At 37.0% G+C, this 14,494-nt stretch overlaps 1 protein-coding gene across 3 annotated transcripts; it reads left to right on the top strand.

The window, feature by feature from the left end:
- The first annotated feature begins 999 nt into the window (after window positions 1-999).
- On the top strand, window positions 1,000-11,551 carry LOC131154059 (ureide permease 1-like). 3 transcript variants are annotated; one of them, XM_058106554.1, is made up of 8 exons: window positions 1,000-1,049; window positions 2,053-2,355; window positions 2,833-2,971; window positions 3,098-3,260; window positions 9,941-9,984; window positions 10,064-10,152; window positions 10,463-10,837; window positions 11,018-11,551. In XM_058106554.1, exons 2-8 carry the CDS (start codon window positions 2,119-2,121, stop codon window positions 11,168-11,170), a joined length of 1,200 nt encoding a protein of 399 aa, XP_057962537.1. In that variant the 5' UTR covers window positions 1,000-1,049; window positions 2,053-2,118; the 3' UTR covers window positions 11,171-11,551. The 3 variants fall into 3 exon arrangements, with proteins under 3 accessions (XP_057962537.1, XP_057962536.1, XP_057962535.1); XM_058106553.1 differs by lacking the exon at window positions 1,000-1,049 and adding an exon at window positions 1,397-1,524; XM_058106552.1 differs by lacking the exon at window positions 1,000-1,049 and adding an exon at window positions 1,517-1,551.
- The last annotated feature ends 2,943 nt before the right edge of the window (window positions 11,552-14,494 follow it).

The following is a 14,494-nucleotide window of genomic DNA, read 5'->3' as shown; positions in this document are numbered from 1 at the left end:
TCTAATAGTTTTTTGCCTTGACCAAGCGTGTTTGTTGACGTTGAACATTGATCAAATTTAGGTTATGGAGTTTTAACTAAACAAACTCATATCCAAACAATTCCTATTTGTAAACCAGCAACAATCTGTCAAAACTAATGTTAACCTTATTAAATGAGTCTATAAACGAGCATATTTCAAATCTATTAAATGAGTCCAACCAACTTTTAATCGAGTTGCATTAATTAAAATAAATTGAGTCTATTCATGTTTAGGTTCGGCTTATTTATTAAACGAGATTCAAAATTGAGTTTGACAATCAATTTACATGGTAAACAAGCACAAACGAATTCTTATCAAGCTGAGCTCCTAGGTCGTTTGTCCTACACTGTCCTGTTACCCACTTTTGAGGCTTAATGGTAAATTAATAAAAGTATTTTAAAAATAAAATCCTAGGAAGTGTATAAAATATTTGAAATCTCAAAACAAAACAAAAAAATTGTAGAATTGTTAAAACTTTAATCGCATATTTGGAAAAGTCTTGGATTTGAAGTTGTATTAGATTTAGATAAATGTAATATAAAATTGTACATAAATTTATTTAAATCTACCCAAATCTATATCCAACATCCGAATTCATACTCTTAATCGCAGCAACATAAGAGAATTTCTTGTATTTTTGTCAAATTTCATGGTTTCTTATTTTAAATTTTTAATTATGACTTGTTAAGTGAGTAATTATGAGATGTTATTAAATTAATTAAATTAATATATATATATATACGTTAAATGTCATTTTATAGTAATGAAATAGAATTGCGTAATTACTTAGCTCCTATTATATATAATATAGATTACATATGCAGTATCATGGAAGAAATTTAGTAATTTAATATTCCTTATCACCTTTTTAAATTAACATTAAAGTAAAATAAAAACGGTAGACTTTTCTCCGCTAGCGGGCAGACGCAGCCACTAACTACTTTGCACTTCCGTTGCGTGGGTCTCTTCGGTGGCGTGATTTGACTGGGAACAGCGACTAGTGTAGTGATTGAAGATAGAAACCAAAGGTATGTCCACTAAAGATCCCAGCTTAGCCGGTCCCAACAAAGATTCCAGCTTAGAATATCCTTTCTCTCTTTCTCTCTGTCTTGTTTTGAACTTTCCCTCAATGTTCATGCGCATTGATTCAAAACCCACGCTGTTTTGAGTTTTTTCTGTTCTACGTTTCTTTTCTTGCGCTTCTGCAACTCTATTGGTAGAACAAGATCAATATCTTATTCTGCACAACATACAGTAATTAAATTTAACTTCAATGTGATATTTGGAAGATGCCATTGTCTCCTTGAGTTTTGAAGCATCTGAGGTTGATACTGACAGATACCCTCTCAATCTAATTTTGGCCCTATCAGGCCTCATAAGCACATCTCTTTCTTTTGATCGGTACCCCTCTCTCTCTCTCTCTCCCCAAGTAGATCAATAATTGTTTCTGTTTTCGTTCTTCTGTGCTTCTGTTATTGATCATCCACTTTTCTCTGGAAGATGGTGAGTTGTTGAAGGCAAAAAATGCAGGTTTAACGAAGGCAAATTGTTTCTAACATGCAATCGAAGAACTGGGTTTTCCTTTTCTTTTGTTTCCTGTTTTTGTTTTTGTCCCTATTTTTGTTTTTGTTTTTGCTTTTTTTTTAACTTCTGTGATTTGATCCGTTGACTTTGTGTGGCTACTTGCCAATATCTATTTTCCAGTGCCAATAATGTTGCTGCAAAAAATGCTGTATTGTAGACTTTCAATGCAGACTTTTCTTTACTTCTATTTTTTTTTCTTTTTTGGGAGTCTTTTTTTTTTTTTTTATGGGACTTCATTTCTATTTCTTTCTTCTCTTTTTAACTTTTCATGAATTTGATGAGCAGTAGTAGTACTGAGTCAACAACATGCTCAGTTTGGATATAGGATGTACATCTAAGATCTCTCTCTCTCTCTCTCTCTCTCTAGATTGATGAGCCTTATATATCTCATTCATTTGTCTTGATTTAAAGGGCATAGCTCACTCAGAATGCTTCTTCCTTTGTCAGGATTTTTCTTGGATTCCTTCATTGGTAAGTCTTCCAATTGAGAGGGGTTTGTCAGGTGGGCTAAAGATGTATGTGGTGGAGAGCAAGGGGGGTGCCATAGGCTGTATGCTGCTGGCACTCTTCTTCTTGGGCACTTGGCCTGCCATTATGACTCTCCTTGAGAGAAGGGGTCGCCTCCCTCAGCACACATACCTTGATTATTCGATCACTAATCTCCTCGCTGCTGTAATCATTGCCTTCACTTTTGGTGAGATCGGCAAGAGCACATCTGATGTCCCAAATTTCCTAACCCAGCTTTCCCAGGTGACTTTCCTTCATTTTATTTTATTTTATGATAAAATTTCAGCAGTTTATAGTCATTTTTCTGTTTTTGTATCTGCACAAATCTTACCTAGAATGCAAAACATTCTAGTTCATGGAATCGCAATATGACACATGCTCTAAGATGTGGAATATTAGGAAGAATCTAGAAGAGATTTGAAATAGATTACTAATATTTGCAATAGAATTATAATGCAAAATCTCTTTTTAAACTAATAAAAAAAATATGTTATGTGGGAAATATTGAATTAAATCTTTGGATGGTTAGATTTAGTGTTCTGGAACAAAAATGTACCACGTTCATGCCAGTTTATTGTTTGCTGGGATGTTAGTGTTTTTTGGTACTAATGATCTGCACTATACGTTGCTCATTGTGCGGCTAACAATCTTAAGCTTTTAGGTGAATCAGCTCTTCATCACTTATGTTGGCATTTAAACGTTCTAGGATGATTGATGCAGGACAATTGGCCTTCTGTGTTGTTTGCAATGGGTGGTGGGTTGGTTTTGAGCCTTGGAAACCTGTCCACACAGTATGCTTGGGCTTTTGTTGGCTTATCAGTTACAGAGGTGATCACTTCAAGCATGACTGTTGTAATAGGTATTAATATTAAACTCGTTATGGGCATGTTGATGAACTTGATATATTTGCAGCATGTACCTCTTGAAATTATAGTATAGCACGGTATTGATATTGAAGTATTTTTTTTTTTCGTGATTGTAACAGGCACAACTATGAACTACTTCTTAGATGACAAAATCAATAAAGCTGAGATTCTTTTTCCCGGCGTTGGATGCTTTCTAATTGCTGTTTGTCTTGGCTCTGCCGTTCATGCATCCAATTCAGCTGATAATAAAGCAAAGCTTAGTAGTAACAAAAATGGAGCAAAGTAGAGTTCTTTTTCTATAAATATTGTTGTGATGTGGATCGTATAATGAAGATACACAGCAGAATAAACAACAAGAAATAAATAACACATACAAGCAGAACAAGATCAATACAAAGATTTACGTGGTTCGGCAAGACCTATATCCACGGAAGCAATGACACACAAATTTCACTAAGGAAATCAAATTATACACAATACACTTCAATAATGATCACTACTACTCTCAAAATATGCCTAGATGACATATATAGAAGTTCCTCGGAGGTTTCCTCCCGTTTGCCCAACCACCCAACGTTCAAAAATTCAAAATTCAAAAAAACTGCTGCAGCCCAGGCGCCTCTCATCGACGAACACAAAGCCTCGTCGATGAGACCAAGAAAAATCTTCGTCGACGAATACAGGACTCTCGTCGACGATACTAGAAGTCTGAAAATTTCTTGCTCTCGGTAATTGTTCGACGATGAGCTTCACAACCTTCGTTGACAAACCTTTGTTGTTCCCTCATCGACGAGCATAGACTCTCGCTGACGAGTCCTGCTTTGCTACCCCTTTCATGTTTTTCCTCATTCCTTCTTTGCTTACAAAAATAGAAGTATAAGAGCCACAATTGACAAATATATTTCTGAAATCCTAAAGATATGTATTGCTGATCTTTGTTTTACAATTTTATTTATTTTCACAAAATCCAACATCACAAGGTTTTGAATGTGAGTCGCCTAATTTTGCTATACTCCTTGATTTATTTTGTTATTTTGTAGAATTTTCTTGGAAGAGTTTTGATTAGGAATTGATCCATATTCTAATAAAAATTTTCTGTTCAACTTCAATAGTATTAATGCTTTTGCCCTCTAGTTCAGAATTAAGAATATGTAACTGATAGATACAAAGAATGAGGTGTGTGTTGTTAAGTTGAAATGGAAACGGAGAAAATGGAAACAGATTAAATGGAAACGGAAAATTAAATGACCTTGAAGAGGATGAGTTGTAGATGAAAATGAGCCGCGGAGGAACCAGCTTTCATGTGCTGGAATGATAATGCCCATGTGCTAAAATAACCCATTAAATATCCCAATTACTCCCTTCCTTTCCTATCCCTTCAATATAGCTATATAATGAAATAATTATACGTGAATGTGAATATAGTGAAGTGAGTGAGCGATGAGTGAGAGTGCTGAAGGTGAGAGAGAGAAAAGTGTAAGAAGAGTTGAATTGAGTGTGTGTCTCCTTCTCTTGTTTTTCTCCCAGGTTATAGTATATTGAATGTGCTCTGTGGATGTAGGTAAGATTAGACCGAACCACGTAAATCTGGTGTTCTTATTTTGTGTGCTTTTATGTGTGATTATTGTTCCTAGATCTTTAACAAGCGGTATCAGAGCCAGATTGGAGTAAAGTCGCCAGATCAAAGCAAAATTTCCAGATCGGAGCAGATCGGAGGTCTCAGGAGCTATATTGTGCTAATTACGCGTCTAAGGAAAATTCTGTCTAGAAAAGTGGGACTTAAGTGGTCCATTGTGACCCCCACTTCCTTGGAAATTTACCTAATGTAATTTAGCACAATCATCACTGGGCTTCACTGCTAGGTCAGTGGACACATCAGCACTAGGTCCCACTTGCCACGTCAGCACCATGTCATCACCAGGTCCCACCTATCACGTCAGCAGTTAGTTAACGACTTTAATTAACGTCGTCAGTAACGGCATCAGAGTATTTTGTTAAGTGGGAGTATATTCCATTAAGTTTAACAGAAAGTTGACCGATTTTGACCAGAAGGTTTAATCAGGTTTTCGGAGTCATTTCAAGTCTGTTTTTTGAACCACTTGAACCATTTCTAAGGTTTTTAGCCATTCCGAACCCAACCGTACTGTCTATTTGAGCTGATTCCATCTCTAGATCAACGAAGCGAGATTTCGAATTTAGGTCAAAGATCGAGATTTTAATGGCACCAACTTCGAGTTTTGGAAGATGCAAATCAAGAACTACTTGTTTGGTAAGGAGTTACACTTACCATTGAAGGGAAAGCCAGATTCCATGAAGGAGGACGAGTGGGAGTTGCTTGATCGAAAAGCTCTCAGAGCTATCAGGATGATGCTGGCAAAGTCTGTTGCCTTTAACATCAAGCACATGACCACCACCAAGTCTCTTATGGATGCGGTCTCCAACATGTATGAGCAGCCATCGGCTGCTAATAAGGTACACTTAAAGAAGAAGTTATTTACCATGAACATGTCCGCAGGTGAAAGTTTTAGTAGACATCTAAATAATTTCAACAAGCTGTCGGATCAACTCGCTTCAGTTGAAATCAAGTTTGATAGTGAGATTCGTGCCTTACTAATTTTTAGTCAGTTGCCTGAGAGTTGGAAAGGTATTGTTACTACAATCAGTAGTTTTGCAAGAAAATCAAAGTTGAATTTTGATGAAGTCGTCAGCATGCTTTTGACGGAAGAGATGAGGATGTCAAACACTACTTCCACTTCAAGTTCAGCATTGAATGTAGAAAGCTGAGGGAGAGATTTATGGAAAGGAAGAGGGCATGGCCGATCAAACAATCGCAGCAGATCTAGGTCCAAACGATCCAAATTCAGAAATCCCAAAGGTTCCTAGGGCACAAAAAACATTGAGTACTAGAACTGTGGAAAGTTTGGTCATTTCAGAAACCAGTGCAAAGATCCAAGAAAGGAATATGAGGCGAAAACAGAAGCAAATGTTGCTTCAGAAGAAGGTGATGTGTTGACATGCTCTTTGGAGAGCAAGGAGTCTTGGGTCTTAGACTCTAGAGTCTCATTTCATACCACTTGCAGTAAAGATTGCGTAAAGGAGTATATACAAGGTGACTACGGTAAGGTATACCTTGGCAATGATCAACCTTGCAACATAATTAGCAAGGGTATTGTGAAGATCGAGATGAACGGGTCAGTATGGAAGTTGAAGGATGTCAGATATATTCTAGACCTGATAAAGAACTTGATTTTAGTTAGTCAACTGGCAGACGAGGGATACATCACAACATTCATTGGCGATGAATGGAAGATTTTAAAGGGTGCACTGTCAATTGCATGAGGTAAGAAAAGTGCAACGCTTTATGTGACTTCTAGTTCTAATGCATGTATGTATATTTTAGTTGCTACAGGAAATGTCGATAGCAACATTTGACATCAACGACTTGGTCACATCAGTGAGAAGGGACTCAGGGTGATGCACTCAAAGGGAAAGTTGAGTGATCTATGGTCAATAGAGATTGATATGTGCGAGAATTGTATACTCGGGAAACAGAAGAGGGTTTATTTGGATTACCAACTTGGTCACATCAGTGAAAAGGGACTCAGGATGATGCACTCAAAGGGAAAGTTAAGTGATCTATGGTCAGTAGAGATTGATATGCGCAAGAATTGTATACATGGGAAACAAAAGAGGGTTAGTTTCCAGACATTCACCAGTACCCCAAAGAAGGAGAGACTTGAACTACTCCACTTAGATGTATGGGGATTGACGACTGTCTCATCCCCAGGTGGAAGGAATTACTTCATGACGTTTATTGACGATCATTCTTAGAAGGTATGAATTTACTTCCTAAAATACAAATATAATGTCTTTGATGCTTTTAAGATTTGGAAAGCAATGGTTGAAAATGAAACTGGTTTGAAAATCAAGAAGCTGAGAACCGATAACGGTGGTGAGTATGATGACACCGGGTTCAAGAAATTCTATTATGAGCATGGTATCAGTATGGAAAGAACTGTGTCAAGTACGCCTTAGCACAACGGCGTAGCCAAGCGGATGAACTGAACATTGACTAAAAGAGCCAAAAGCATGCGTATGCATTCAAGCTTACCAAAGTAGGTCTGAGCAGAAGCAGTCAATACAGCAGCATACTTGATTAATAGGAGTCCATCAGTACCATTGGACAACAATCTACCAGAAGAGGTATGGAGTGGAAAAGAGGTCAGACTTTCACATTTGAAAGTTTTTGGTTATGTAGCATATCTTCATTTTAATGATCATGTTAGAAACAAGCTTGATCCAAAGTCTCGGAAATGCACCTTCGTCAGGTACGGTGAAGATGAGTATGGGTATTGCATTTGGGATTATGAAAATAAGATGGTGATCAGAAGCAGAGATGTGATTTTTAATGAAAAAGTGATATACAAAGACAAACACACAACAAAACCAACAGAACCAGTTCAAAATGAAACAACCTATATAGACTTGGATGATGTCCTAGAAGGTGTCGAGACACAACAACGAAACACCAAGAATCCTCAGGCAGAGGAGTCACAACAGCAAAATGTCAAGATTCCTTAGGCAGAAGAACCTGTGGAGGAGATTGTCGCACCACCGCCTCCTATTCTAGTTTCGAAGCTTAGGAGATCTTCTCGACAGCATGTATCAAATAAGAGGTACATGAATTATTTACTTCTTACAGATGGAGGAGAACCTGAATGCTATGATGAAGTGCATGTCAGGCTCGAGATTCAAGCAAGTGAGAGCTTGCAATGAAGGACGAAATGAAGTCCCTCAACTCCAACAAAACGTGGGAACTAGCTAAGTTCCCCAAAGGTAAGAAGGATCTTCACAACAAGTGGGTGTATAGGATCAAAGAGGAGCATGACGAATCCAAGGGATACAAAGCCCGATTGGGTAGTCAAAGACTTCGAGCAGAAGGAAGGAATTGACTGCACTAACATTTTTGCACCGGTTGTGAAGTTAACAACCATCAGATTAGTATTGAGCATTGTTGCCTCAGAGGGCCTACATCTCGAGCAGTTGGATGTGAAGACAGCATTTCTTCACGGTGATCTTGATGAGGAGATTTACGTGCACCAACCAGAAGAAGTCTCAGTAAAAGGTAAATAAGATTTTTTGTGCAAATTGAAGAGCTTATATGGTCTCAAACAAGCTCTCAGGCAATGGTACAAAAAATTTGACAGTTTTATGCGCAGAAAAGATTTTCAGAAGTGCAATGCTAACTACTGTTGCTAGTTCAAGAGGTATTATTCTAGCTATATAATACTATTGCCATATGTTGATGACATGTTAGTTGCAGGGCCAGATATAAGAGAAATCAGGAAATTGAAGCAGCAAATGTCAGAGGAGTTTGACATGAAGGACTTGGGTTCAACCAAGCAGATACTTGGGATGCAGATCTCCAGAGATAAGCAACAGGGAACGTAGCGATTATCTCAATCGGAGTATATTAGTCATGTTTTATAGAGATTCAACATAAGCAGCGCTAAGGCAGTAAATACGCCATTGGCCGATCACTTTCGTCTCTCCAAGGATCAGACTCCCCAGACAGATGAAGAGAAGGACTTCATGGCTGAGGTACCTTACGCCTTAGCCATTGAAAGTCTCATGTACGTCATGGTTGGTACCAGACCAGACATTAGTCAAGCAGTGAGAACTGTTAGCAAGTTTATGTCAAATCCAGGGAAGACTCACTAGGGACTAGTGAAGTGGATTTTGAGATATTTACGTGGCACTATTGATAAGTGCCTATGTTTCGGCAAAGGAGATTTGAAAATTCGAGGATATGTTGATGCCGATTTCGTAGGTGAAATAGATCATCGCAGAAGCACCACTGGATATGTGTTCACTGTTGGCACAACAGCTGTTAATTGGATGTCACAGATACAAAAGATTGTTGTTTTATCCACTACAGAAGTTGAGTATGTAGTAGTGACAGAATCCAGTAAAGAGATGATTTAGCTTTAAGGTTTGTTAATAGAGTTCGAAATAAAGTAACAACAATCTTCTGTATCTGTGACATCCAACTAATAGCTGTTGTGTCAACAGTGACAGTCAGAGTGCGATACATCTAGCAAAGAACTCTGCATTTCATTCCAGAACCAAACACATTGGATTACGTTATCATTTCGTAAAATCTCTATTAGAGTCACAGCGACAGTCAAAGTGCGATACATCTGGCAAAGAACTCTGCATTTCATTCCAGAACCAAACATATTGGATTACGTTATCATTTCGTCAAATCTCTGTTAGAGGATGAAATGTTGACACTGGAAAAAATCCAAGGTAGCAGGAATCCGGTAGATATGTTGACAAAGGTGGTAACTACAGAGAAGCTGAAGTTGTGTTTAACTTCAGTTGGTCTTCATGCTTAAAGACATATTTGAGCACATCATTATCGATATACTGGTTGAGATAGTATCTCCGTCTCCAAGTGGGAGATTGTTAAGCTGAAATGGAAAAGAAGAAAATGGAAACGGAAAATTAAATGGCCTTGAAGATGATGAGTTGTAGATGAAAATGAGCCGCGGAGGACCTAGCTTTAATGCGCTAGAATGATAATGCCCGTGTGCTAAAATAACCCATTCAATATCCCAATTACTCCCTTCCTTTCCTATCCGTTCAATATAACTATATAATGAAGCAATTGTATGTGAATGTGAATATAATGAAGTAAGTGAGCGAGGAGTGTGAGAGTGTTGAAGGTGAGAGAGAGAAAAGTGTGAGAAGAGTTGAGTTGAGTGTGTGTCTCCTCTTATTTTTCTCCCAGACTATAGAATATTCGGTGTGCTCCGTGAACGTAGGTCAAATTAGACCGAAACACGTAAATGTGATGTTCTTATTTTGTGTGCTTATTTTGCTTGTGTGTGTGATTATTGTTTCTAGATCTCTAACATGTGTTTATGTAGCACTAATGCAACCCCCAAAATTTTTGACAGGGCGCTTGATGGTTCCATGTTGGACGAACCATATAGAAAGAGAGGTGAGAAATGCCTGGAATTCTAGTTTTATATCAGTTGGTGTGTTGTATTTAATTTGGTAGGTCTTACCTTTTTTACCAGATCTCGAGAGTGGAAGTGGCACTGCAGAGAAGGCAAAGTTTGGAAGTGCAGATTTCCTCATGGAACTGGAGAATAGGAGGGCAATTAAGGTCAGAGTTTCCACTTTATTATTGATAGGTTCTTCCAGTCAAATATATGTTACATACTCTTCTTTACTGTTCCACTACATGCTTATAGTTTTATACTAACCAATTCTTTTGGGGCTAATAATTGGCATAGAAACTGTAGGTTGATTGATGCAGCTCACCGAATCCCCATTAGTTTTAAAACAATCAGAATCATCCTTTTACTCCCAAGTCCCCTTTCTCCCGGCAGTCAGCATGGACTTTCTCTTCCTGCAAAATCCAGTAGGAAAAAACAACCATAAGCAGTTACAATTGGTTCAACTCCACTTTGCAGGTGTTTGGAAGGAGCACATATATTGGTCTAGCCATAACTTTTTTCGCTGGTGTTTGCTTCTCGCTCTTCTCCCCGGCATTCAACCTGGCAACTAATGATCAGTGGCACACTCTGAAAAAAGGAGTTCCCCACTTGTCTGTCTATACAGCATTTTTCTACTTCTCGGTGTCCTGCTTTGTGATTGCCATAATTCTAAATATTGGCTTCCTCTACTGCCCTCTGCTGAACTTACCGAGATCATCACTGAAGGCTTATCTGCAAGATTGGAATGGTAGAGGATGGGCTTTTCTGGCTGGGCTCTTGTGTGGTTTTGGAAATGGTCTCCAATTCATGGGAGGTCAAGCCGCCGGATATGCAGCAGCTGATGCTGTTCAGGTTGGTATGAAATTATGAGTACACCATATGCATATGCTGTGATATATATGAAGTGATTTTTTTTTTAAATCTGTGAAACTCCCATCATCATGAATATTCTTTACTTAAACAAGTATCTTGCATGTGCATTTGTTTAGTAGATTATGCATCTTCATTCAAATTTGGGGTTTGTATTTTCAGGCACTTCCACTTGTCAGCACCTTTTGGGGTGTACTAATTTTTGGAGAGTACCGTAGATCATCGAGAAGGACATATATATTGCTAGTGAGCATGTTGTTCATGTTTATTGCGGCTGTTGCAGTTCTCATGGCATCATCAGGGCATCGGAAATAATTATGAAGCTGTAAGATTCAAGCACAGGCATTGTATAAAGCATGATACATACAAGTTTGATGTGGTCGAGCAAGCCAATGACGCAGCCAGCTGGTTGGTTGAAGTTTGGTCATGCCAAGATTGTTGTGTGAGGTGGTGCATTCTGATGCACCCCGCCCCCCCTGCCCACCACAATGAAAGAATAAAACGAAAAAAAAAACAAAAAACGTCAATAACAAAAACAGAAAAAAAAAAAAGGATTGGAAAGAAAAATGAAAGTGAAATGCAGTGTCTATAGAAACAAACAGAGAGAGATGGAAGTGAAATCTGGCATTGAATCTTCTGTCAGAATAAAGCAGCTTTGATGCATTGAAATGAAATCCACATTCTCTTTATTATTAATATGTTTGAAGCGTGTGCATCTTCATTCATTCTTTTTAAACTTGCTGTGTTCTGCTTGTTTGCAAAGGGGAGGAAAAGAACAGAAAGTTGCAATGTTGCAACTCTGGCAAAGAAGGAAAATGCTGTTGATTCCATATTCTGAGCAACCAATGCATAAATATGATTCTGGGGTTGGGAAGGAAACTTTGATCCTTGAAAATGCATAGCTAGTCAAACAACTAGATTTAGAATGTTCGCTATACTCGGAGGTTGTAATCTTCAACTCTGTGTGTGTGGTCATGTTAATTGCAGCTAAATCAGTTTCCACGCAAAAAAAAAAAAATGTTCATCATTGGTCTCATTGTCTTTTTGTAAAAGGGCAAAAAGAAAAGGAAATCAGTTTTTGTGATTAATTTGATGTTCATGCATTTGCTTCCTTAGGATTGAATTGAAACATAACTCCCACACACTGTTATGCACACTATTTGTTTCTCCATGACCAATTTGGAAAGATTTCTTTGTTTGTATTGTTGTGCCGGACACCCTACTTGTATCAAACACCAATACTACAACTAATGCTATTGAATATATAAGAAACTAAAACAATGCAGAAATTAATAATAAAAGACAGTAATAAAAACAAAGACAAGAATTTAATGAGATTCGGTACAGAATTATCTACATCCTCAAACGTTGACGATCAATCCACTATTTCTTGATAGAATACAACTTTAAGGTGTGTTTTACAAATGGAAAGTTAAGTTCTTTATATAACTTTAACCTTATTAGAGACTTATCCACAGCAACAACCAGCGGTTCTTCACAAAGCAGTTACTCGAATATCAGTTCAAATATTTCTCAGGATTCTTGATATGCAGTTACACGAAAATCAGTTCAAATATTTCCTAGGATTCTTGATATGTTTGTTTAGATATGTAATTGGTTTCAATTCAAATGTTTAAATTCAAATGTATTCCTCTGTTTCTATCTTTCCATGATTCAGTTGTAACAAGAATATATTTTACATCTCTATAAATACATGTCTATACCTATGTTTAAGGTAAGGCAGCAATTCTCCAAATATTTAAGCTTTTACATGGTATCAAAGCCTAAGTGGCCAACGTTTGATTCCAATGACCTCCTCCTCCTCTGCTCTCGTTTCATCCCCACCCACCTCTCTTACTCCTCACTCCTTTATCACCATCAAGCTAAGTCGTGACAACTACTTACTTTGGCGTGCCCAAATTGTTCCATACCTTAAAGGCACTCGTCTATTCGGCTATGTTGACGGCTCACTAATGGCACCACCTACTCATATTTCCAAAAGTGACAACTCAACCCAAATCATTCCAAATCCTGCCTTCCACTCTCGGCACCTTCAAGATCAACTCATCCTGAGTGTCCTTACCTCCTCCCTCACGAAAAAAATTCTATCTCATATAGTTAAGTGCACCACCTCGAGCGAAATATGGCTTGCACTAGAACGCATGTTTTCCCCACCTCTCATGCCCAGATCACCAATACGCACTTTCAGCTCGCTACTCTAAAAAAAGCCAACCTCTCAATTGCTGATTATTTCTAGCAATTTACCAACCTCACCGATACCCTTGCTACTGTTGATTAACCATTAAATAATTATAAGCTTATTTCTTTTCTTCTTGCAGGCCTTGGACCGTATTATGACTCCTTTGTCACATTTGTTACCACTAGAGTTGAACCTCTATCCATTGAAGACCTCTATGGTCATTGTCGCGACGTCCCGGGAGCGCGTGTGCCCCGGGCGGCGAAATTAAAAATCAATTTAATATTTTCATGGAAAAACATGGATATCGGAGTCGCCACTAACCTTTAGTGCGGTTAGAACACATGATTACTGCCCCGTTAGGGGTAGAATCGGTCTACATTACCAGAGTTGGGGTCGGGAGTTCGGTTACCCGAGGGGAAGGTACGAGCACCCCCTACGCGCCCGTTTTTACGAACGGTACCTAATTAATTTGAAATTATCCCTTAATTAATTTAATAATTCTTAAATTCCTCCTTTTTATGAATTTATAAATACATAGAGAAAATAAATAAATAAATATATACATATATTCCCTCAGAGCTTAAGGTACGTGAAGCCCGAAGGCTCATACCCCCGCATTTAAATCATAGGGATTATAAAATCAAAATTATTTAAGAAAATACGCTCCCACATTTTAAAATTGTAAGTAAAAGTTTTATAGGAAAATATTAGTATGGGAGGTTTTAATAATAGATATAATAATTTAAACATAATAAATAAATAAATAAATAAATAATAGTAATAAACTAGAATATTAGGATACCAAAATACGTACTAATCAACATATATAATAGAAGCTAAAATATCTAACATACCAATAATAGTAGAATATAAACAATAATATAGACTAAGATAATGAGCAAATATTAAAATACTACATGTGCGTTATAAACAAAAATACTTAAACATACCATAATACACATAATTACGATAATAATAACAAATATCCACAAATAATATAATACGTAATAGATTACTATAATACTATATATACTAAACATACCATATAATAGCATGATACCAAAACACCAAAAATATTACCTAAAATATTAAACTTACCATAATAATTAATACCTTGTATATTAACATACTAAAAATATAATAATAATATATAATATTACCTAAAATGCTATATTACTAAATGTACACGGTCACCTAAAATACTAAATTAAATGTATAATGCTACTTACAATTCTAAGTTGCTAAATATAAATATCATTTATTCAAATAAATATTATAGCATTAAAAATTCCACAACAATGTTATGAACACGACAAAATGATAATACAATCGTATACAAGAAATAAATAAATAATAAACAATAATGAACATCAATATATACACAATAGCAATATAAAGTAAATTAAATAAAACACTACTCAAAACCCTAATAACGTGAA

This window comes from Malania oleifera, chromosome 4 (genome assembly GCF_029873635.1).
Source record: "Malania oleifera isolate guangnan ecotype guangnan chromosome 4, ASM2987363v1, whole genome shotgun sequence".
NCBI lineage: Eukaryota > Viridiplantae > Streptophyta > Magnoliopsida > Santalales > Ximeniaceae > Malania > Malania oleifera.
This window is presented reverse-complemented; position numbering and strand designations above follow the sequence as displayed.

What these genes read in the sequence shown, in the direction of transcription:
- LOC131154059 (XM_058106552.1), top strand. An exon ending in AAGCATGACTGTTGTAATAG is followed by an intron (nt 2,972 to 3,097) that starts GTATTAATATTA and finishes TGATTGTAACAG; the next exon opens with GCACAACTATGAACTACTTC. An exon ending in CGAACCATATAGAAAGAGAG is followed by an intron (nt 9,985 to 10,063) that starts GTGAGAAATGCC and finishes CTTTTTTACCAG; the next exon opens with ATCTCGAGAGTGGAAGTGGC.